The 25,348-nt window shown below is 36.6% G+C and overlaps 1 protein-coding gene across 3 annotated transcripts in view; it reads right to left on the minus strand.

Moving 5' to 3' along the window:
- Positions 1-1,695: 1,695 nt before the first annotated feature.
- The window catches only part of LRRC8C (leucine rich repeat containing 8 VRAC subunit C), a 101,879-nt gene continuing 78,226 nt past the window's right edge, over positions 1,696-25,348 (minus strand). For all 3 annotated transcript variants that reach the window (XM_077120339.1, XM_077120340.1, XM_077120342.1), the window contains one exon: positions 1,696-8,193. In XM_077120339.1, the coding sequence (XP_076976454.1) occupies positions 5,920-8,193 (2,274 nt within the window). In that variant the 3' untranslated portion in view covers positions 1,696-5,919. The remainder of the gene's footprint in view (positions 8,194-25,348) is intronic.

Below are 25,348 nucleotides of genomic sequence, written 5' to 3' on the forward strand. Positions count from 1 at the left end.
ATCAAATGTTTCATAAATTTGTGGGCATTAATTCCCGAAACTCACAGGGAATAAATCTACGTTTTTTGCATTGGCTTTGTTCATAGACTACATCAGCCAATGTGAGAAATTCTAAGCTGTCCAGTTGTCAGAGGGTGATTTTAACAAAATTATTCTATGTGAATCTATATGATTTTGTAATGGCTTCCTGAGAACCTTTGTGGTTCACAGTGAAAAAATGTAATTTTTTTTTTCATATGAAATCCTTGATGGATATAAAATGCAACATTCACATGGACCACTTTTGTGTCACTTTTCCCAAGATCTATATTAACTGAGAATAGTAATAAGAATCAAACCAAAGACTTTTTTGACGGTAGATGTCTAGATGTAATTTGAGTTGAAATAAAAATTAATTTCTTAAAGGATTAAAAAAGTAAACTAAAGAGAAAGTCCATCTTCAATTTGCACCCAAACCTTATAACAGAAGAAACCCTGAATCAAAAAAAATCAGAATGGGTCTGTTTGGTTTAGGTGTTAGGTGATAATATCTTTGCCTGACTCTCTATTTTTCATACAAAATATTCAAATACTCTGAAAATACTCATTAGCACTTAGGTATGCCTCACCATAAAAATGCTTACATACAGCCTGCTTTGTTTAACTATGAAATCTAAAGTATAATAACCTTTATTCTAAGACTTATACAAAAATAATGCAGTTTACGAATGGTTTTTCACTTTTTTCTCAGCTAGATATTAAAATGAGATACAAACTTACATTCAGAAGCCTGTAGGCCTTGTATGATGGCCAATTGAGTGTCACACAATCTCAGATTGACTTTAGTGACTTCCTTTTTATTTTTCATGTCACTTTTCTACCCAGACAAAAATGCTTATCATTTATCTTGCTAGTCAACAATAACAAGTAACTGGATCAATTTATGTAATTTCGGTGTTTATCTCAATGTTCTGTATAAACAAAAGGACTAGAAGTTGGGAAAGAAAGAGGGTGACAGAGGGCATAACCTTTTTCCTGATTTGCAAATTGCAGAATCTACCCCATTGCCCAGCCTTTGTCTCCGAATATTTCTTCAGAGCTGTCACACAATCTCTTCTAAATTTCTGATACTAACGGTCTCTCTCACCAACTTTTTGCATCTCGAGTCTTTCTTCTCCAAAGAGTTGACTATCAGTAAAATAAATGGGTCATAAATGACTACAGGAAAATACATAAGGTGATGATTTAACTTTGAAAGTTATGAATGTCAATTTTTTTAGGCATAAGAGGTATATAAAGTTTCTTGTAGAGGGTTTTCTTAAGCTTGAAGCATTTGTCATTACTTAGGGGAAGCCTCCTATTAGTGCACAACCATTCTGATTTCTTTAAGTAACCACGGTCATTAACATAAAAGTATTTACTGGAAGCTGGAGTGGGCAGCCATTTTGCAATCTGATCTGGCAAATGCACAGAAATTGCACTCCAGATTACATATTACTAATTACCCAAGTGAAACTCCAGGGGCACCTTAGGTAGATGCAATACAGTGAATTAAGGAAGGAAATAATTAGTCACAATTGTAGTACCTCGCTTAACACGGTGCATGGTACACACTCAGCAACCTGTTTCCTGCACAGCACAGGGAGCCTCAGTGACAGTTTATGAAATGCAAAAGATAAAAATGATTTCTAAAAACAAATAACAAAGAGACAAATCTCAATTTTAAATTACAAAATCAATTTATTTGTTATTTTCTGTACTACATAGCCAAAAAACATTAAGACTACTTATCATGAATTTGCACTAAGACAAATCAACTTTCAAGCATTTTCTTGACAGTCTTAGAGGTTTTGCCAGTATTGGACACAATCTGAACACAGACAATGAGAGAAAGCAAGTGGCAAAGGGGGACTGAGTGAACACAAAAGGCATGGAGTTTTCAACCCCAATAAAAATATTCATTAAAGAAGCAGAATCTGGAGGAAAGAGAGAGGTATCAGAAGAAACAAATTTACACCACATTAAAAATCAAGCATAGGAGCTGTTATTTAACATGATCAAGAAATTAAATTGTACAAAGTTATATACTCCTTTCCAAGGTCTTCCGATAAAAAAAAAAAATTCCTTAGGGTGGTGGTGGTGTTACCTTTATCAGTGAGTGGCCGTGGGGAGATGGAGCAAGCCTGATACCTGGTGTCCAGATGAGCTGTCATGTGCTTTGGAAAACTGGCATGAAATTACATCAGAAGAATATCACTGAGGCCTAAATCTGAAAAACCACCGGCAGATTTGGCTGGGACTGTCCAAGTTTAGTTACAATGTTTTTGAATAAAAAGAGAAAGGATAAGAAAATCTGATTAGACTCCTGAGGCAGTCCCCTCTCCAATAATTGCTACTTTGCTAATTTAATTTAAGGTTAGAATGGAACCCCACCCTGAGTTTTTGAGTCTACCAAAATGTGACCTGTTTGAATAGCGTGGTCATGTTCAGGATTAATAGGAAAATGCTAATGGAATCTTAATTTAGCCACTAAAAACAAAGTTTATATTGAAATTTATCTTACCTGTTCAATAGTGAGTACTGCTGCCTATTGTTTTCATAGATGGCTCATGAATGTTCACTATTTAAATAAATATGTCATTATTATTTACCAGGTAATTTGGTATGATAATAGATCAGGGAGTAAAACAAACTACTCAAAGGATGGACTTTTCTTATACCAGAATTAGGAAAATAAATAACAGTAAAACCACTCAGAAGAAATGGTAAGAGTTATAAAGATTTTTTTTTCCTGTTTTGTAATATCAGTAACCATAGGATATAGCATATTACAAGAACTTGGACTTCCCTCATCCCAAGTAACCAAAGAGAATTCTAGGCTATTGAAGCCCTGCTCCACAAAGATGGCTTGAGAGCCAGGTAAGGAGGCATTCCTAAATGAATGAAATCCTCATTGCAGGCATGTTTTTTAAGCTTTTCTGAGAAAAGCAGTGCCTGTTGCACCGAATGGCATGTAAATGGCTGGAACTCATTAAAATACCCACATGGAAATGTAACGACAGGGGGAAAAGATAGTGAACAATACAAAAACTTTACAATCATAAATTTTATCAAGAACCTCTATATTGAAGGTGTGTGTTAAAAACAAAACAAAGCAACAAAACCCAAAAACCCAACACCTAACAAGAAACACTAGTTTTCTTAGCAGGTTGCATTAGGAAATACTTCTGTGCTCCCATTGAACCAGACCATCACTAGACAATTGTTCTGTACTTAACCACTAAAACCGACCAAATGTACTCACTGTGGACAGCAAGCAGCCAAAGGAGTCATGAACAAATAAGGTGATTTTATATTTACATAAGCGGTTTCTCATTCATGTTATAGAGGTTGGAGAAATAGAGCTATTTGTTCCTTTTCAGCAAGAGCACTTGTAAAATATGGAAAGTGATTAGGTAAATACTCCTCACACGCTGAGTTGATCAGTTAAAGGGCTTAAGAAAAGTCAGCAATTCATTTACCTGAGTTTCCCATTTAAAGGCTAAATAGTAATAGAATGTTTTTACTTAAGAATGTGAACAAAAAGCCACTGATATTAAAAAGGGCCAGAGTCAGAAAATCTAGACTCAAAATGAAGTTTGAGTCTTTGGGATTTATAAAATCTAATAGAAATATCTATGAATTTCCCTTCTTAGTTAAAGCATAAAATCACACTGATTTACTAGTGTTATTTAAAACTTAGGTTGGAGATCTGCCTGTGAAATCATTAACAAAACAAGTCAAATTCTTTTGGAATTTTGAGCAAATTGCTATAAGTAATAAAGCCTAGTTATTAGTAACTTATTTCAATTATGAATCCATATGAGATTATCAATATCAGATAAAGACTTCAGCATAAATATAATTTTTAACCTGAATAGATCCCTTTTGAAGGGTGATATAGAAAATAACTATAAATTTCATCCAGAAAAATAGTGCACCCAGTGTTTCAAGAGCAGCTATCTAAGCTTACCTATCAACACGGTATTTCTGTCATGTCTAGCCATGGACAATCTGCCAATAAATTTTTAGTTGTTTAAAACAGACAGGGCTATGTTTCTATTTACAACTCATTGCTCATAATCAGGATTCCCACAATAGTCTGAAATTGAATATTTTATCATGCAAGAAATAGAATCATGTTACTGTTTCCAACATGCTATTTCAATTGCAGATCTAAATAAATCTACTATGCAGAATCACCTTTCTAAAACTTTAACATTTAGCAGAAACTGTGAAGCACTTTGGGCTACATCAGACTAGTAAACAAATGAAAAGCATCTCTTCTTTAATCCTTCGCCCCACCATGTTATCATAAAATTTAAAATACAATTGAGGTACATGTATCTACTGAGGAATCCCTAGAGTTGTATTCAGTGTATGACTCAAAGAAGCACTGAGCAAATTCACCAGGAACAAGGAGCAATTTTTAAAACCAGCATTTTGAAACCCCCAAACCTTTTTCTTACTTTCATTCATAAGTCACAAAGCTTTCTTAGACCAGACTAGGGTTCAGGAAAAGGTCAACATGAATTTGGGACATAAAGTTCCTGTGATCAGTAGCACTGGTCCTAGACTGAGGGCATAAGTAGTGTATTTCATTTTCCAGTTCTACACAGCTTATAGTCAGTGAAAAATTATGCCCAAGATCCAACCACATGGATTTTAAGTACAAAGATAAATAAAATTTCTGTTGACTGTCAGGCAGAAATTATTTCTAGGTAACAACTACTTAGCATTTATTCATGCTTTTACAAAGGTAAGAGAACCATTTTAGATGAAATACTTATTTTTAGCCAAAGTGAGCAGATAGAGTTCCAGGGCTTGCATCACTAGCATTCACAGCATAGGCAGGCTTGAGGGAAAATGATTAATATTTAAGTGTAATATTTTGAACAACAGGCAATTCAAATAGTTTACCGATAGACAAGGCCTGAACAGAATGTTCCAGCTATTTAACAGAGATATAGTAGTGAAATTTTTCCATCTGATACACCCGCAGATCAAGATATCAAGGATGATTAAATTATTCAAAAAACAGGCTTCTCATTCTATGATTTTTTAATTTAATTACCTACAAGAAAATTAAAATAAATTTAGTTTTTATGTTCACCAGTTTGACAGTAAGAGCACTGAAGTTAAAAAGGGAGGGGGAGCCTCTGTACTTAGTTTTTAAATGATATTTTAAAAATGTGGTAAAAATGCAAATTAGTTTTATTATAAATGACCAATTCAAGCATGCCAACCTTTGAAGATTGTGTCTTCATCCATTCACATACTCTTTGCCTAAGGAGAACTGTTAGGTATTTGAAATAATATGATTTAGGGTTCTCCTGAAGGTGGGAAAAATTATTTAAATACTCGGCAACAATGCACTTATGTGAACTTTTACACCAGAGAAGAGTTTTCTGCGTAGAATGAAGAACTTGGCCAATGAAGAAGGCAGCTGGCATTACAATAACTAGCACAGATTCCTTGGTACACACACAATGAACACAAAAATAAGGAGGACCCTTACAAGTGTAAACGAGTTAACAATGACCTTGGCAAAATATTTTCATCTATTTAAAAACCCTCAAAAACCATGCAACTCAAATTTCCTCCCTTTCACAAGAATGAACTGAAGAAAAAACCCAAACAAACAGATGGAACCATCTGTTTCTGTCAGTAGAAAACAATAATAGTTACATTAAGTTCCAGGACAAATAAAACTTTTAAAATATTAATACTGAAAAAATACAAGTAAACTTTTATTAAAAATATACATACTCCTTGCTCAGTCTTTGTGTACATTTTGCTTTGTGTGAAAAAGAAAAAAAAAAATAGGAAAGGCATTAAGACTAACCATTTATACTGTATTTGGTAGAAGCGTGTTTCAGTCAAACTTTAAAGAAAAATAAGTTACTCTGTTTTCATTTGCTCCCGGACATCAGAAGGCAGAGTTTCAAACAGAGCATCTTCTACAACTAAACCAGCTCTCTTCAGAGCCCGACAGTCACCAAGTTCAGGAGGGAGGATTTCAAGATGATTACCTTTAACGTCCAAGTAAGAGAGAAACAGTAAATTTCCAATTTTTGGTGAAAGAACTGATAGGCTGTTCTTACCAATCTTCAGAGTTTTAAGTTTCTTGCAGAAGTAGAGTTCATCTGGAAGGCTTTCCACTTTGTTACAAGTGATGGAAAAATACTGTAAACTTTGTAGAACTCCGATTTCAGGGGGGATGAATCGAATATCATTGCAGGATAAGTCCAAGTATCGGATTTTGTTGCATAAGAAGAGGTGGGAAGGTAGCACCTCTATTTTATTGTGACTAAAGGACAGACGCTCCAGGCTGGTGAGTTTCTTTATATGCTCTGGGATATAGGTGATGCTGTTATGCCACAGCTTTAGCACTGTCAGTTTTCTCAAGTGTTGAAAGCTGACGATTTCTTCGATAGATTTCAGATTATTTTCCTTCAGGTCCAATTCCTGGAGGCTAAGCAGGCTGAACACAGCGTGGGGAATACGCTCCAGGTCACAGTGGACCAGTTCCAGCTCTGTCAGATTAACCATCTTCTTTAAGTTGTTGAGCATTACTAGCTTGGTGCCGTCGTTATGTATGCACATCTTTTGGAGATGGCTGGACACGTCAACTACTGCCTGAGGGATTTTGGAAACATTGCTTTTGATAGAGAGAATTTTAAGGCTTTTGAGGTCCCGTAGAGACTCAAGAGTGACGTTTTTGGAAATATCGTGACTTAGAGAGCCAACTAGGTAGAGCTCTTCCAGATTCCGGAGTCCATACATCCAGGGGGGCAGTTCCCTCATGTCATCAAATTTGATGCTCAAAACCTTGAGGTTTTCCTTCAGGAAAGATAAAGCTGCGCTGTGGATTTTGACGGAGCACTGGTGTAAAGAGAGTTCCTGGAGGCTGTCGAGCTGGGCAATCGTGGCTGGTATCATCACGTTCTTAATGATTTCAAGTTTTAGAGATTGTAACTCTGTGATTTCAAAAACGGTGTCTGGCAGGCCAGAGAGCATAATAAGAGGCAATTCCAGTCGGTTGTGGGCATTTGTCTGTAACTTCTGCCTCAGTTTATCTGCAGTCCACTCGTTATTTAAGTTCAGCTGCTTTAATTTGTTTTCACTGACTTCAGACAGGAACACGGCAAATCTCTTGGAATAGAGGGGGTCGTACTGATCTATCATATGGAGCATAAAAGCAAAGTCATTTTTTACATCGGGAATATCATCAATTCCAGTCTCCTGTCGGACATACTCAAAAGAATATTCCCGGAGGGAACGGTAAAACAGCCAGTATAGAGTATAAAGGCACGTCAATCCGTAGATACTGACAAAGCACAGGTAGCAAAAGGAAAGTTTTGAGAACAAGTGTGCCATGGTATGATTACAAGAAAAATTTTTATAGCCGGTCATATCCTGAATGTCAACGTTACAGTCCACCGTAAACTGGACTTTGGAAACCAGGGCACTATTATATGCAATGATGATCAGGAATTTTATCACCTTCAGTACAGTCTGGCGAACATACATGGCATATAATATATCACCTTCTTCCACATGCAGCCTGAACTTCTTCACCTTCTCAAACAAGGCCTTTGCCTGCTCACCTTCCTTTTTATCCAGAGCCCCTGCTGTGGATTTGTCAACCACGAACTTCTCGGGAATTGACTTTAAAGACTGAGAGTTGACCAGGCTGCCTTCTGGGCCAGACTGGATGGTGCTGGATCTATTCACGTTGTTCTTCCTGCTGTCCTTTTCTTCTGAGTCCTCCCCGGACACTTCAGATAAAGCCCGTGTGGTCCAGGGAGAGTCAAAACATTTCCCTAGGATTGAGATGAAATGCTCTATTTTGGAGCTGGAGCCAGGGAACTTGAACCAAAAGTTACTGCACAGCATGAAGACTAGAGTATGGATGAGGACAAGGTAAGGGAAATACTTGGCATACCAGTGGAGGGCTCGCTCATAACACATCTGGTTTATGAAACTGTACTGCTGAAGGTCCAGGTCTGTCTTCAGTCCTTTCATCTCCACCGTGGCAGGGTTAGGGGCAGGTGGTTTAGGCGGGGGCAGTGGGGTGGTGCTGGCGGCTGCCTGAGAGACATTCGAGACAGAAGAATGGTTCTGAGAAGGCTGCACTCTCTTTGGAAGGCAGATTATCTTGTCTTGCATGACCTGAAACACAGAAATGATATTTTCAAATTATATTACTCAAAGAGCCCTCATAATTTCATTAGTGCTAAGAAAGCAGCAATAACATCCAATAAATGTCCATTTCCTCTGCCTGGAGAATACAATGTTCAATTCCAGCATCAAGATTTTATTCTTAGCTCACATGTTAGAAAAATGAAATTTCCTACTTTGTTCATCACATCTAAGTTAAGACATAAAACAAAGTGGTCTTGTACTAGGGCACAGAACAATTCACAACAAAATACATATTAAATATATTAAATTCAGGTACTTTTTAAAAATTGTATTTATTCTCTCATTAGAGCCTGGGAAAATCATTGGTCTGGGAAGCACATCCCCTTATCATACTCAATCTTGAATTAGATGGCCTTATACCATTAGCTTGCGTATAAGGAGTAAAAGAATTGGAGAGAAGAAATATAGAAAATACTCCTATCTCCTATCTTTATAGATCTTTTTTTCCTATCCATATCCTGGACTATATGCATAGCTGAATATGAATGACTTTAATATAAACGGAATTTCATTAGGTTTTTATAAAAGCAATTTCTTCAGAGAGAGATAAATGAATATAGAAATGTTCAATGGTATAATGATGAGTTTTTCATATCATAAATTAAATTGAGACTCTCTATTCCCCTACTAATGTTTCAACTTGTTGAAAAGGTTATTAAGCTAAAAAAAATGTTAGGCGGGCAACGGTGGCTCAGTGGCCGAACTCTCGCCTGCCATGCTGGAGACCTGGGTTCGATTCCTGGAGCCTGCCCATGCCAAAAAAAAAGTCCAGTAGCCTTCTCCTGGGATCATAATTTGGGAAAGAGATGTAGGATTTGAAGTGGAGGTAGGATAAGACAGGACACACTCTGAGTCAACCTGGAGGAGACTTCCCTAGGAGGAAGTCCATGTAAGCGGAACTGTTTGAACAGTAAGTAAACAGCTCAGGCAGGAATAACAACCAAGGAATTAACAGCAATGACACGTGGAATTAATAATGTAAAGAAAAAATTTATTTGTACCTTAAAATGTCAAATGGTTAGAAATCCATAATGTAGTTACTCTGCAAGAGCAAAGACTTAAACCCTTTATATCAGTTACCGCAATGGACACTGAGTGCATTGGGAAGTGGACTGCTGTGGCACGGGAGTGTGGCCACAAGCAGTGACAAGCGAGAGAGCAGTCCACCAGACAGAAGCACAGGGTGACAATGCAGTGGATTTCTCACCACTTTGGTCAATGCCTAACACAGAGGAGACTACTAGTATTGTTGTGCAAGATGTCCTTCCAGTTCCAGCAGAGGTCTGGGCATGGAGGCCAGCGCCCACAGAGATGACGACGGGGATGGCGATTATAATGATGATGATGGCGAGTTCAGTGATGAGAGCTATAATCATCACTGAGGCACAGGGAGGTTAAGTGACCTGCTTAATGATATCTGGCCCAGATCCCACATTCTTATTCTTACTGTCAAAAGAATCTCAACTTGACTTTTTCCTAAACAACAAATTACTTTATATAAATAATTCATGCTTTACGGGAAAAAATTTACTGCTTTCCATAGCTTATGGAGACAACAATGAAAGAATGAGGTTTAGAGATGAGGAAGTTTCACTCGAAGATTTATAAAGGTCTGCCTCAAGGATAAAGCAGGAGGCAATTATTATATAAATCAAAAGAAGGCAGGAGAGAATAACATGTGTTTACATTCAGAGGGCTCGGTGGCTAGAAAAGTGTGATAATTGAAAGGTGGTCTTCAAACATCTTTAGTTCTTACCTATTTTAAAGAAAAATGTTGAGCATTACTAGCTAATATATCTATGCCTATTTGTAATTACATCTAGAAATTACTCTCAATCCATATATCAAATATTGGTAAAGCTCAATTTCTTTCTCTTTAAGATTTATAAAAATAAATATAAATAAAAATTTTTATTTTCATGTCAGACCTCAGTGGACCATCTTTCATATTTCTTTGCGGTCAAATATCCTATTTTGGAAATCACTGGAATAGAGAAGAGTAAGAGAAAGCCTAGACATGCCAGAATTTCTTGAAGGAATATAAAAGAAAAACACCTAAGAAATTCAATGTTTGGGATAATGCACCACATGCTTTAACATTCGTGGTTTTAATTAATACTCCAACACTCTGTGAGGAAGGCAGAGGGTGGGGGCCTGGGACCACAGAAAACTGGAATGCTTCTCTGAGCACATTCTCCACCAGTGACACCTCTGAGCTAACACATTAACATGATGATATTAATGACAGAAGAATCAGCACAAAGGTAGGCTCCCTCAGAAGGTGAAAAGGCAGGTACCTTCTTAAGGTGCAAAACTCCTGCTAAGGGACCAAGTGGGCCCCTGACTATCCCCCTGCCAACCCCTCTTCCAGACTTGCTTCTGATGGCAGAAGAACCCTGGAGCTGGGCTGCTGTATAAAGTTTGTTGTTATGTTCTGTAACGTCTTGCTCAGCTGAGTGACAAGTGGGGACTGAAATACAGAGTGTGCTCTCTGCTTAGCTGTGTGCCCTTGGGACTGCGTCCATATGGTGGTTTACCATCTTATATTTTGCACAAAGCACCTTATTGGTGATCATCAGCCATGCTGTGGGGGTAGGTGATAGTCTCTCCATTCTACATTAGAAACCAACAAAGGTTCAGAGAATTTAAGCCACTTGCCCAATCTAGGTATTGGTAGGGCAGGTATTTCAACTGATCTTTTGACTTCCTGCTGGTGTTCTTCCACTACTCCACACAGTTTTCTCATTTTACCAAACTTCTGCTACGATGGCCTTATAGTGAACAGCCCATCTTAGGACGTAATACATATACATGATCTACCGAAGTTCCTTCAGCCTTCTTATTTTATAATTCTTTCTCAGTCTTAGTGACCATAAATTTTTAAATTCCTAATCAAGTCCCAGAAGAATAAAGACAGTGATCTGTTTTCCTAAAGCTGCTGATTAACCAGAAATAACTGAGTAGAAACAATATTGGAATTAAGTCACTAAGAGTAATAGTTGTTCGTGCTTCTGAGAGAACGTAAGACATTAGAAAAATGCAAATTCATAACTAGAAACTAGAATAGAGGTTACCAGGAGCTGGGGTGGGTTAGGGAATGGGGAATAAATGTTTAATCGGTACAGCATTTCTTTTGGGGGTGATGGGAGACTTTTGGTAATGGATGGTGTTGATGGTAACACACGATTGTAATGTACTTAACGGCACTGAATCATATACTTAAATGTGGTTAAGTGGAGGAAATTTTAGGTTCTTTATGTTACTAGATTTAAAATTTTAAAAGCCATTGATCTGTACAACACAAACAGTGAACCCTAATGCAAATTATGGATTATTTTAATAGTAAAATTACAATATTGTTTCATCAATGGTAATCAAGGTATCACACTAATGCAAAGTGTTAATAGGGAAAACTGTGAGTGTGAGGGGGCATATACGGGGACTCTATTTGCTGCGTGATTTTTCTGTAAACCTACAACTTCTTTAATTTAAAAAAAAATGTATTTGATGAAAAAAAAAAATAAACCCAGCACAAATGTAATAGAAGTTAGGCAGGCTCATGGGGTTTGCTGCAATAGAATTCAATCAGTATGTCTTTGTCAACATTGTCAGCATTGTTCAAAGTTGTAAACTGGAACTAATGGAGGAATGCATTCATGATTTAAAATATTGTAATTGCTACTAGTAGATGTATATATAGAAATGTATGTTCTATAGTAGCATTACCTAAAGTCAAGTTCCATAGATGCATCTTTGGGTGTCAGTGTTTGAGAAAATGTTCTGTGGTCAAAGACATTAGGAAAACCATAGGTGAAAGCATTCATCAGGCTTCTTCCTCTTAGGACCTCTTGGAACCTCAAAATACTCATTTGCAGACGATCTCTAAGAGGTTTGCAACATGTGGCATTTACCCAAAATGTTTAACTAGAGAGCTTTTCCACCCTCCACTGCAAAAAGACTTCACATTAGAATTTGCAGTGTCATTGGCATACAAAGACTTTTCTTTATCTTTTTAATTTTTAGTTTTGAGCCCATGAAGCAGAGAGTTTGTCTATTTCTATTGTCACCAAAGTAGTGCTTTGTGTATTTGAAGTACACTTACAGATCATAATAAACCATTCGATGAGTCACGATAAAAAAAGAAAAGAAAGAAAAAAAAATAAAGAAAAAGACCAGTAGAAACAGCTAAGAATGGAATTCCACAGGAATGTAAAGGCAGGTTGTTCAATCCAGGATTAGGAAAAGGAGCAGGGTAGGTGGGGAGTGGAGCAGCTAGAAGAAAAAAAAATCCGAGAGGATCATATGGTAGCCCATGACAAACTCTGGGATCTGTCCTGTAACTACTTGTTGAAGAGTGCTTTGAAAACTACTGCTTTTTTATTTCTTTACTATGTATATATGTTATACTATACAATAAGAAGTTAAAAAAAAAACACAAAGGTATCTACTTATATAGTCAATTTCCAGAGAAGCATGGCGGTGAAATGCAGTACTCACATGTAGATAACTAGATGAAAAGGTACCTTTCCATTAATAAGAAATCAAGGGGCTGAGGTTTAAATAAAACAAAACCACTGAGCCTCAGAGAAACTGCTTGAAATAACGAACATAGAGCAATATAAATAAGGGCCACTTATCTATTTCACACCAGAGATATAAATGACACATACGGGGGTGGTGTGGGACACGCAGAACATAAGTGCTGAGTAGTTCTGATTGTACTCTCAGAAAAATTCAGTAACTCTGGAGTGTTTTCTGCATGTCAGGCATTATGTTAGGGGTACCAAGAACAATAAGCTCTTCAGGGTCTAGCCAAGCAAAAGACAACTAAATTAGTAATTATAGAATGATAAGTACTCAAATTCTTGCTTTTCTTTCACACCGAGCTTTATAATCAACTTGTCAAGGCCCAGAAAAATAGATGGTATTGTAATTATATTAAAATTGTAAATTAAGAAGAATTGATATCTTGATTTTTCTTCTGCTGGTGTCATTCCACCTGTTCACATATAAATTTGTGTTTCAGGAAAGTTATCCAGCTTTCCTCACGTAGGTTTTGAACATTTATTGTTCTGCCTACATACTTTTCTTTTCTTTTTTGCTATCATAAATGGGTCTTCTCTTTTAAAATGCTCGTTAGCACAGAAGGTAGAATCTTCCTTTTACCTTTCCCCATTCCCATGAATTTCCTCTTGGTAAGCACTGATAAATTTGGTCCAACCCAGATCTTTATCCAGCATATACATGACATATAAACAAACGGGATCTTGTTATAGGTTTTATTCCTGCACCTTCAGTTCTCCACTTTCACGTTATGTCTTGGAGACCTTCACAGATTGGTACACGGAGATCTACTTCGTGCTAAGGACTGGAGAATTACACAGGGTGGATGCGTTCTAATTTATTAAAAACATTCCCATGACGATGGACATTTAGGCAATTTTGTTATTAAAAACAACACCAGTCTCAAGAGAGTACAGGCCGTCTGATTTCACACAGCATTCTGAAAACCAAGACAGAACAGACAGACACAGAGAACAGATCAGTGGTTGTCAAAGGTTGGCGGTGGAGGGAGAGGTTCACTCCAAAGGGTCAACGTGAGGGAATTCTTTGGGGTGTTGAAATTCTTCTGTATCCTGTTCACGGTGGTGGTTTACGAGGATCTATACATATTTTGAAACTCAAATATATACCTTGTTTAGACAGTGGTGTCTTCTTGAAAAGGAAAAGACTAAATGCTGTCTAATACTAAAATTGCTCCATTAGTTTCTTCCCTAGAATTTTCAACATGATATCATTTTTAAATCTCTGTTTTTCACTTTGGCTGTCATTTTATTTTTTTAGGTGTCTTTCTTTTTACAAGTGGATATATAATACATTGTTTTCTCACTCATATTTGGAAATTTATTGATACTTAGATTTATTTCTATATCTTAAATTTATAGTTTTTTTAAAAATTTCTCTTTTCTCCTTCTTTGTGCCTTTTATTGCATTGATAATGTTTTCCATTTCTTCCACTTCTCTCCCAACTGGCTAGGAAAGAGTAGACTATATTTCTATGTTTTTAGAGGTTATCTATAATCTCTTAAGTCTTGCACATAATGTTTTTAGTATTCCTACTCCCTCTCAGGGCATGTTTTTAACTACTTGCTGAATAGTTCCCCATTTTGCTGTTTCAGAGTTTATTTTAGCTTTTTTTTTTTTGAAACACAAAATTAAGAAAAAAAATCTATAGCTGATAATGATTGCTTATCTATTTATTAATTTGTATGTTACCATTTTGCTTATATTCAACATACCCTGAGTTCATTTTCCTTTTGGATGAGGTAATAATTAAAAAAGTAATTTAAAAAATTTTAAAAAATTTGGATGGAAAACTCATATCTTTTTTGTCTGAAAATATTTACTTTCTTTCTTGAATAACAGTAAGTTACAAAATTCTGTATTGACATTTATTTCCTCTCACCATTTAAAGATCTTGCCCCATCATTCTCTAGTCTCTATTTTTGCTGATGAGAAGGCTGTTGTCAGTTTGATTTTGTTCTTTGGTAGAGTATTGTTCTCTATGGTAGCTTTTGAGATTTTACCTTTATGCTCACATATACTACAGTTTTACTTTAACTTGAGTGTATATGTATTAATCCTGTTTAAATCCTGGAGCTAAGAACTTGATTTTCTTTAAATTTGGAAAATTTTAGCAAACATATCTTAAAATATTGCCTCAAAAATTGCTTCATCATTTCCTTCATTTTCTCCTGCAATTCCTATTAGATGGATGTTATTGCCTCTCAATTTATCTTCCACGTGTGTGCTATATGTGTGTGTATGTGCTTTAATCTCTTTCTCTGTGCTGAGCTAGGTAATTCAGAACTCTTCTCTAATTCAATTATTCCTTCTGCAGTGAAGAACCATTCAGTTCATACTATGTGTTGGTTTTTTTAATTCAGTGGTTTTTTTATTTCCAAGATTTCAAAAATTTTTTATATCCATCTGTTCTTATGGTGTATCTGCCTACTTTCTCCACATTATGTCTTTATCTCTTTGACTACCCTAAATATATTTATTTTAACTTCCTTGTTGGTGTTTCAAAAACTTAATTTCATTTGGAGTGAGTTAGTATTCCAATTGCCAATTTTGTTGATGGCCTTTCTTAGCAGTTTTCTTCATGCGTTTGGAGCAGTAGGTTGTTTTCTATGGCCTCTCACATACTCTTCTGTGGTTTCCTGCACCCAGCTCTCCAGCTCCCAGTCCACCAGTCCCCAGTCCGCCATCAGGTCTTTTTACCGTGTTCTGATGCTTCGCTGGGAGGTCAGTATTGCAGCGATCCTGTCAAGGAGACAGTGGCAGGTTGACTCAGTTCCTGGCTGGGAAGCTATGTCATCCTCTGCACAGCTTCCTCTGAGGTACCAGCTCCTGCATCTACTTAATCATCGTTCTTTTCAGCTTCTTCTTGGGCATGGGGGTGACCTAACCCAGCCTTTAACTTCAAACAGTGACCAGGCTCTGGTCTCTTATCTTGCACTCTGCATTTTCAGTTTTCTTTACCGGCAGGAGTTGACCTTTTGGCTGCCACTGCCTACTTTTGGATCAGAGCCCAGCAGTTGCTTTAGCCCTACTCAGTATAGTACTCAAACTCCACAGAAATGTTTATCTTGTTTTTAAGCCCAAAATGCGTAAACATTTTTAATACTTTTAAAATTTTATCTGTTATTGATATATACAGGAAACAGAGGGGATGCTTTAAGCGTAAAACTTAACTTTACAATCTTTTCTACAAGTGTATATTTTAATAGAAAAATTAGTCTTGAGACAAACTAACAGCATTAATGAACCAGTGTTGCTTGGATAATACTAAACAAAGTAAACATGTAGTGCCAAATTTTCCCTCCTGCTAAAATGGTTGAATCTGAACATTCTTTCCAGGAAGAGCATATGAGAATACTTATTTTCTTACATCCGCAACAATAAAATCCACTGTTCCTTTTCTATGAACTATAACTAAATAATATTTCTCCAGTTTGGACTTTAAGTCATAGTTACAATTTTATTGCTATAACAGAAAGAAAAAGTGAGAAAATTTGCTGCAAATGACAAAACAGGTGTACATTTTAATAAGTTAACTTCTGGTACAGGTGTATTATTTAGATTGGGGCATATTCTTTACTATAGTAGCACTTTAACTTAGTTTTGGCAGATTTGATACAAACAGGTAAGCTACAGTCACAAAATAGGCAAATATGGGCCAATAAAAGACGATTACTACTTTGTCCCTCCCCTAGGCCAAAGATTCAAACACAACTTCTGGTTGGTTCCAAAGAGTTCTTCCCTGAAGTTGATCAGGCAGACTTGTCCCCAGCCTGACAGAATAAACCAAGTGATCTCTTGTCCAAGCAAGAAACAGACCCCAAAGACCCATTCACTAGGTCTTATTCAGAGTATTATTTGTGGACAGACTACCCTTTATAGACTTACTGAATATCGAGTATATTTTGAGCATCATAGGAAAACCAAAGACATATGACCAACATTCACTGTTCTAGAGTGAAGAGATATAATCTAGTTGAAGAGATATAAATAACCATAAGAAAAGTCATATAAGAGTGCAAACAAGCCAGGATATACACCAAATAAATGGTCCTGGCAAATATGTAGAACAGGAGCTCAGATTTAAACAGGGAAGGTTTCCTGGAGTACGAGCAGTTTCATTTGGGTCTTTGAAGCTTCTAGGGAGGGTTAGGTCAGAACCTTGTGGATTCCAGAGAAGACTGAAAAGATGGACTGTCATTTTTCCTTGATGTAGACTCATTTCTCCTGGGTAAAGGGATTGAGAGTGAAGGGAAAGGAATTAACTTTCATGCCACTAAGTACTTTTTCCCCCAAACAAGGCGCTTGAAGAACAAAAAAAGTACCTATTCCCTAAAGTACCAGGTTTATCCTCATAGGTAACTCTGGAAATGCAGACTTTGTTTCAAGGCTAACCATTAAAAATATTTTAAGAACAAAAAGTCTTAGTGAGAACAAAAAGGAACTGAAAAAGCAGGAAACATGGCTCTAAAGGGGGAGAAAGTTTAAATGCTTTATTCTCAGCAAATGTCTTATTCACAAGTCTTGCTAGTCTCCAAGCCCCATGTATGAGCATTTAAGGGGAAATCACCACTGGAACACAAAAAAGAGAGAGACAATTCTCTGACAAGAACTATATACTCTGTACCTCTATCACCAGGGTAAACAAAACAAGTCTTGTCTCCAGGGGAAATGGAAAAGCACAACTGTAAACTTGTGGCATCATTTCCTGCCTGCTGTGCACATGGTATCTTCCTTTCTTTCTGTTTTTTAATCATTTAAAAAATTGTTTATTTGTAAATAAGTAAATAATATTATGTATACTAAGCCTAAAAATTTAGACAATCAAGACTATATTAATAAATCATAAGCATTTGGAATACGAGTCCATTTGCACATAAATTTTAGAAACAGCATAATCACTGTATACATGTACTCGGAGTGTACATTAAATTACCTCAATTATACTAATAACTCCTTAGAAAGGATGTATTCTGTTTAGTTCTAGTTGAAGTATCATAAATTCCACATTAATTAAACTTTACTGTATTTCACAATAGCTCTGGCTCAAGTCCTATAACTTCAACCTTCGGTGCCTACCTATTTTATACAATCATGGGCAAGTTGTATGTACACGTGTTTTAATGTTTTTTATTTTTAAGCTTTATTTTATCACCCTTATCAACACACATCAGAAAGCATATCAGCAGTGTATCTTATAAGTCAGTTTACAGCAAAGCTGAACAAGGCTTTACAGAATAGTGTCTAGCCAAAAACTACATGTAACACAGTCAATTGAAATGCGGTGTTCATACCTTTTAAATAGATAGGAAAATGGAAAATAAAAGTTCTTTGCTATTTAGCAAGAAAAAAAAAGCAAGTTTAAAAGATTTGAATGGAAACCAGAAATTTAGGGATTTGAGAAAAACATCTTGGTATTGACATACATCTACATTTATAATTCCCTTAATAATTAAAAAAAAAGACAAACTCACAAACATTAAGACATTACCAAGAACAAAGAAACACAGTGCCAAGAAATGCCAAGACTAATACGCTAGTGAAACAACTGGTAAGAATGTTATAGTTATTCACTAGGTATTTTTAATATTCTTGCAGTTCTGAGGTGAAGGTAAACCAACAGGAGAGAATACTCCTTATAACTGGCTTTGGTTTAAGTGATCTTTCACATTTTTTTCCTAACCATACCTTCTTCAGAAAACATAGCAATTAGGTATTACAGAGGAAAATAATAAGGTTTTAATCTTCACAAACAACCCCCTCCAGTGCTGATATAGGAGGCCATAGACTGTTAACATTTATTGATCATAACTAGATTTTTTTAAGAGTGATCAAAAGGTAGCAAAGATGGAGCCCTACTGTGGGAAAATTCCTTCTACCCCAGCTTTGACACTGTTTAGAGGATATAAAGGAATGCTAAGTTATTTAAGTTTTTTTTTTTTAATAATTAAGAATGAAGCAACAAATCCTCCAGGAAAAGGTATGGCAGCTTTACACTCTGCAAAGTAAATATGCTACAGATTTGGAGCTTAAGTTTTTCTTGCTTTAGTAAATAAACTACTTATTTCCATAAGGTGCTATAACTTTGCAGCAAGTGCCTACTGATGCCACCTACTATACCCAATATGCAAAGGGAATACGAAGGTGGCTAATCCCTGGGTTCTTTCTGATCCTTAGTGCTGATGTACACCAAATATACAAAAGCTGGAGTTCAAATATTAATTTTTAAAAATTAGGCCAAACTGACTGTGAGGATTTAATATGGTTTCATAAGCTTTTACAATAATTTTCTGGAGGGAGCAATAGTGGGGGATGTATAGGAAAGGCAGTGTTTCTATGCTACAGGTACCAAACCTGGATTTAAAAAAATAAACATTTTTAGAGCATTAAAAATATGGAAGATTGCTAATATGAGTAAGGAAGGAGTCATTTCCTTCCCCTATTCTATGTACATGTTTTTTTTTTATTTTCCTGAAGTCTGTAATAATCTATTGCTAGTAATAGATGCACAAAAGTTGCTATGTAAAATTATCCCTCGGTTCTATTCTAAACTCATAGTTCAGTTGATTTTAACCTATCACACCTGGGAGGAAAGTACTGGAGCCTTAAGTCAAAACTCAACTCCACTTGTCTAAATAGTCACATTATTTTGTTGAAGACTTGTATATAAATATAAATCAATAAATAAATCTACACAGTCTGAGAGATAGTTTAGAATGCTATGACCTGTCATTCTTGAAGGAAAGTGGTACATAGTTTCTGGATAATTTAGAGAAAAGTTGACCTTTCCATTTATTTAAAAAATTAACAGCTCTTCTGTTTATCTAACCTCTGAATTTATCTTGCTGAATTCACTGGTTCCTAAAACTTGCCTTAAGCAAAGTTTGAAACCTAGGCAACTAAGCAGCTCAAGAATATTTCAAAGTGTCTTAAATTGTTTTTCACTTGAGAGAAACAATAGTCTCACTAAATCGTGAAGCTGTGTATCAGGTTGGATCCAGCCGGATAACTCCATATTCTAATATAGAGCTATAAAAAAGTTGTCTTGTGGGTAAATGATGTGTGTTCTCAAGGATTTTGCAATGGACATCATCACCAACTATCCTTTTCTATACCAGAGGCTGAACAATGAGTAGTACACTTAACTTCTATAGCACCAAATATAACTACCAATTGAATTTTTATCTATAAAGATAATTTGAAGAGGCTCTGAAAGAGCAGAGAAACTAAGGATCAGAAGGTTTAAGAGTATCTAAAATTTAAATATTAAACCTTTCACACAAACTGTCTCCTTAAAAGAAAGGTAATAAATAAGTTACATTTAAATGACCAACTTATCTGGAAATAAATCAGATACTTCTCATTTAAGAGAAAGTGGAAATTATTTAAATATGAGGGGCAGAAGTTAAGCTAAATATACAATTCAAATTACATTCAAACTCAAATATAAAATATACAGGAGGAAAATATATATATTATTTTTATTATTATATATAATATTATTTTATTATTATACATATATATAAACAGAAGTGAAATTTTCCTAAAAGGAAGTGAATATTCACTAACCCCCACCATCTCCCCAAGGAGGTAAACTACACTAAAGAGAAAAAATCCACATGGATCAAGGTACTTTATCACTTTGATATATGTAAGAAAAAAAAATAAACACAACATATCTCCCTTATTATACATAGAGCAAGTCTTTCATCAACGGAAAGAGAAGTGCTGTCAGATTTGTGGCACTTTCTTTGTCGTTCACCAGCTAACGCATCTGAATTCACTTTGTCTCATTAAGTGCTCTCCTTCTAGATGAGTCAGCTGGTCTAGAAATCAAACTTGAGGATGAAGATTTCTCTTCCTGCAGCTCACAGGGTCCTTTTCATCACAAGCAGCTTCAAAGTTGACACCAGTTTTCACTCACAGTTGTACCTGAACCTGATGGTTTTCTTGCATTGTGTGGGTGTCTTTTTGTGCGTCAACAGACTTTAATAACTACAAAAGCAAATCTGCTCTTACCAGGGTCTCCTGTTGCAAAGTGGGAACCTGTGCTGAAAGCACTATCAGTGGGCAGACACGCAGGCACGGCACTTTTGTGGTGTGGGGTTTTTCGCACCTAGAATGGGGCTCCCTTGAGGTTCCCCTGTTCCCTGCATGGAAAGCAGAAGCCCGACACCTGGGGCCTCGGTGGCCAGTCCACTCCCACTGCCCAGGCCACTGGGGCTCTGGATGCACTCGGTCTGGGGAAGGAGGCTCTTGGGGGCACAGGTGTCAGAACCTAGGTTCCAGGGTTCAGGGCTGCTCCTTGGGCTCCGCTTCTTGCTCCAACACACTTCCAGCCACACAAGGCCCCACTAACCCCCAAAAGAGCGGAGCTCGCTAAGACTCTCCCCCCAACGCGCACCCCCTACCACACGCCACGGCCCACCGGGTCTTCTTCTTTTTTTTTTAATTGATATATATTATGCAGTTACACACATGTAATCATCTAAAGTGTACAATGAATGGTTCAAAAATCATCATATAGCTGTGCATTTATCATCATTGGCTTTTTTGTGAAAAAAAATGGCATATATACTAAAAAGCAATACATTTCAAAGCACATCAGAACAATTAATTGTAGAACAGATTTCAGAGTTTGGTATGGGTTACAGTTTCACTCCCACCTTTCTTTTTTTTTTGGCATTGGCAGGAACCGGGAATTGAACCCGGGCTTCCGGCATGACAAGCGAGAACTCTGCATGCTGAACCACCATGGCCCACCCCCGCCTTCCTTTTTTAATGATGTTCAAAACATATGAAGGCCATAAGTTCTTGCATGAATGACTTCAAAGGTATGATTCTTATACAAGGAGTATTTAAGTCCAGGGTACAAGGGGGAAAACTGCTATTGCATGCTATGGGCTATGTTTAACAGGAAAACATATCAGCAGTACTACAGCACACCAGGGGTAAATAATGGGGGGAGGGATAAGAGTTAAGAGGAGGTTTAGGTTTCCTATTTGGTGAGTGTGTACTTATTAGTTATCTTTCTCTTGGGAACAATAAAATTATCAAAAATTGAGTGTTGATGGACTGTGAACTTTGGGCATCATACATGATACCTAATTAATGCAAGTGGCTGAAGGATGCACTGACTGAGAAATAGATTGGTGAACGATGGTGTATACATATGATCAAATATTGTGCTGCTACAAAAAGGAACAAAGTCGTAAGGCATGAAACATGGTAGATGAACCTGTGGGACATTTGATGAGGCAGAATAAACCAGAAACAAAAGCGCAATTATTGTATGGTCTCTTTCAGAAAATGCTTACAAGAAAACAGAGGCCTAGATTGTAAGCTCTTATAGCAGCCACATTTAGTCTGGAGTGGTAATTATTATTTCTGGATTTTGAGAGGCTGTTTTATATATGTATAAGCTGGTATTTAGAGGTAAGAATGGAGCCAGTCCAGTCGTGATTGAGGTAATTCAGAACACAGGGTAAGGAAGACATTGTCTATATTTTAGAACCTCATCTACTCTTTGAGACCAAGGGAAGAAAGGTGTATTTTGTCCAGTACCTAAATTTTCTGTAGCACATAATCTAACTCAACCTGTCTGGATAGTTATCTAAACAATCCAAACACAGGGAGCCCAGAATAAGAACGAAGGCCTTGAGTCCTGTATAGCTTAATGTCATGCCTGGAAACATCCTAGAATATATGAAGCAGATAATCAAAAAGTATTGGCAAAGTCTCTTGAGGGATGAGAGAAAAAAATAAAGACTCGTTAAACTTTACCACCAGGGAAACCCCTGATACTGTGCCAAACATTAGGGACATGCAAATCAATAGGCCAAGCCCTTGATCTTGAGGCTTATTCTTGTGAAGTTTATGTAGGTAGCTGAGTAGCTTAGCCTACCTATACATATGCCTAAGAGTTACTTCTCTTTCGTTGCTCAGATCTGGCCTCACTCTCTCTAAGCCCAACTCTGCAAGTGAAATCATAGCCCTTCCCCTTATGTGGGACATGACATCCAGGGATGAAAGTCTCTCTGGCAGAGTGGCACCATGGGACCAACAATTCCATCCTGACCAGAAGGTGGAAAAAAAGTGTAACTAATAAAGTATCAGTGGCTGAGAGAGTTCAAATAGAGTCGAGAGGCTACTCTGGAGGACACTCTTACACCAGCTTCAGTTAGACATTGCTACCTATCATAACTTGCCAAAAACCAACCAGGACCATTCCAGTCAATCCTAAAGAACACCTAGGACATTATCTAAGATTCTACAAAGGTTCCATGCACTAGGGTGACTTTCCAGAAACCTACAACCTCCAGATGGGTCCCTGGACCAGATAAATTCTGAAATCTAGAGGGCCCAGCCTCTCCAGAACATCAGCTAGTTCCATTTCATTACCCCATATTACTGACAGCCTCCTCCAACATGAAAAAGTTAGAATGGGCACAGCCCAAATACCCCTAAAGAGTGGGAGAAAGATCAAAGGTGATGGTGGTTATACAGAGAAGGTAGGGTTTAATAAACAAGGGAGATTACTGAATCATTATATTGATATTTCTTTTAGTCTCCACTATCTTACAGCGGCGAGAAGTAAACACCTAAAATTGGGGAATTATAACCCATAACAAAGTCGGAAATCTGTTCTACAACTAATTGTTGCGCTGCACTTTGAGATTTATTGCTTTCTAGTGTATATGTTATTTTTCACAAAAAAGAAAAAAAAAGTCAGTTGTAATGATAAGAAATATTTATTCCTTCTAGCCTCCAATATTCTGGAGCAGCTAGAAGGAAAAATCTGAGACAGTCACATGGTAGCCATGACAAACTCTAGGATCTGTCCTGTAACTACTTGCTGAAGAGTGCTTTGAAAATTACTGCTTTTTTCTTTCTTTGTTTTGTATATATGTTATATTATACAATAAGAAAGTTAAAAAACAAACAGATGATGACCAAGAACTAACACATGTGTACAGGGGAAGTGAGAGATATTAGAGGGAGGGAGAGAAAAAAAGACTAAAGGAAATGCCAAATTTTATGGTGCTTATTTAATAAAGCACAAGGGCTGAGTAAGAAGTCTGTTTTTATTGGTTGTTTCCTCAACAGGAAAAGGAAAAGAAATAATCATACTCTAGTACCCCTGGGGCATGCAGTCAATGTCCCTGGAACACATCCAAGGGATTGGAGAGATGAGTCTATTCAAACCTGGATTTTTTAATTTATTCATTTTCTCAGAGGCAAAGTAGTTCATTTATTAAAGGTTTCATTGGCATGTGATTAAAAGCCAAGGCACTAAAAAATTTTCTTGAGTTAAACATCATCAGAAATTCATTTCTATGCTTGAGAAACCATAAATCCCATCAGTTTGTTACAAGAATTAAACACTTTGAAAAGCTAAAGCATATTTTCTTGAATCTTATGATAATACGTAGCGAGTAATAGTTAAACAGGTAAAAAAATAATTTCAAATACTTTACCAGAACTGCAATAGTTTTTAAGCTTGAATTTTTTTGCTCTATCACAGCATCTAAGCAAATATGGTGTAGTTGTCTATTTAATTATGGGTTTCCTTCCTAGACCACTGAGCTCCTTAAAGGCAGACACTGTGCCTTGTTTTCAATGCCTGGTACAAAGTAGATATGCAATAAATGAGGTGAATAAAACAAACAGTATGTTCCCTCATACTCCCCAAAGGAAAACAAACCACAGCAATAGCAAGTACACACACTGATATAACCAGATGCCACTGAACATCTGGAAATATTTGGCTTCTAGCTACCTTCCTCTGAGATGAAACAATTCATTTCACACATCCTCCATATGCCAAGTGATGTCAGCGTAGTGATTCCTAAAGCCAGAGCTAATTGCTGACTCATTTAAGACATGGAAAAAGTGCCAGATTTGGGAGGCACAGTTAATGTATTCCTAAGTAAAAAAGAAGTCATCATATCTATATTAGGATCATGTCTATATTTGGATATTTGTTTTAATAAAATAAAGCCAGTTCTCCTATCACTGAAGTGTTGACACACTGGCTTTCCTGAGGGCAAGGATGGCAATATACAATATCTGCACTAATTTCTTTTTAACCTAGTTGATTAGCTTGAAATTTTTTAGCCATCAAGGATGGAATCATTACCCATATCTTCTTGGTTGTGTCTACATTGAGTTTTTCCCTTGTCTTTTGAGGAAAGCTGCTCCAGAACAGGGAAGAAATGTTTCAAGAGTGAGGGAGTGAGTGAGTGAGATTTAAAAGCAGTCTCTTTTCATGTTCCTTCATGCAATTTTTCCATAAACCAAACGGACCAGTGAAGTGTTTGACTTTTAACAATTTTAGATTTAAGTGGAAAACACCCAGTCAAAATCATGAGGGAAAATTCCATGGGCATATAAACACTGTGGATGAAAATTATGGATATACAATTCATGATTCATAACTAAGACCACTGTTTCAGTTGTTTGAATAATTTAAAATATTTACCTATAATTATGCTCTCGAAATGATGTAGGATAAGTTCTTTTTGAAGCAACACTGAAT

The sequence above is a fragment of the Tamandua tetradactyla genome, chromosome 11 (assembly GCF_023851605.1).
Source record: "Tamandua tetradactyla isolate mTamTet1 chromosome 11, mTamTet1.pri, whole genome shotgun sequence".
Taxonomy (NCBI): domain Eukaryota; kingdom Metazoa; phylum Chordata; class Mammalia; order Pilosa; family Myrmecophagidae; genus Tamandua; species Tamandua tetradactyla.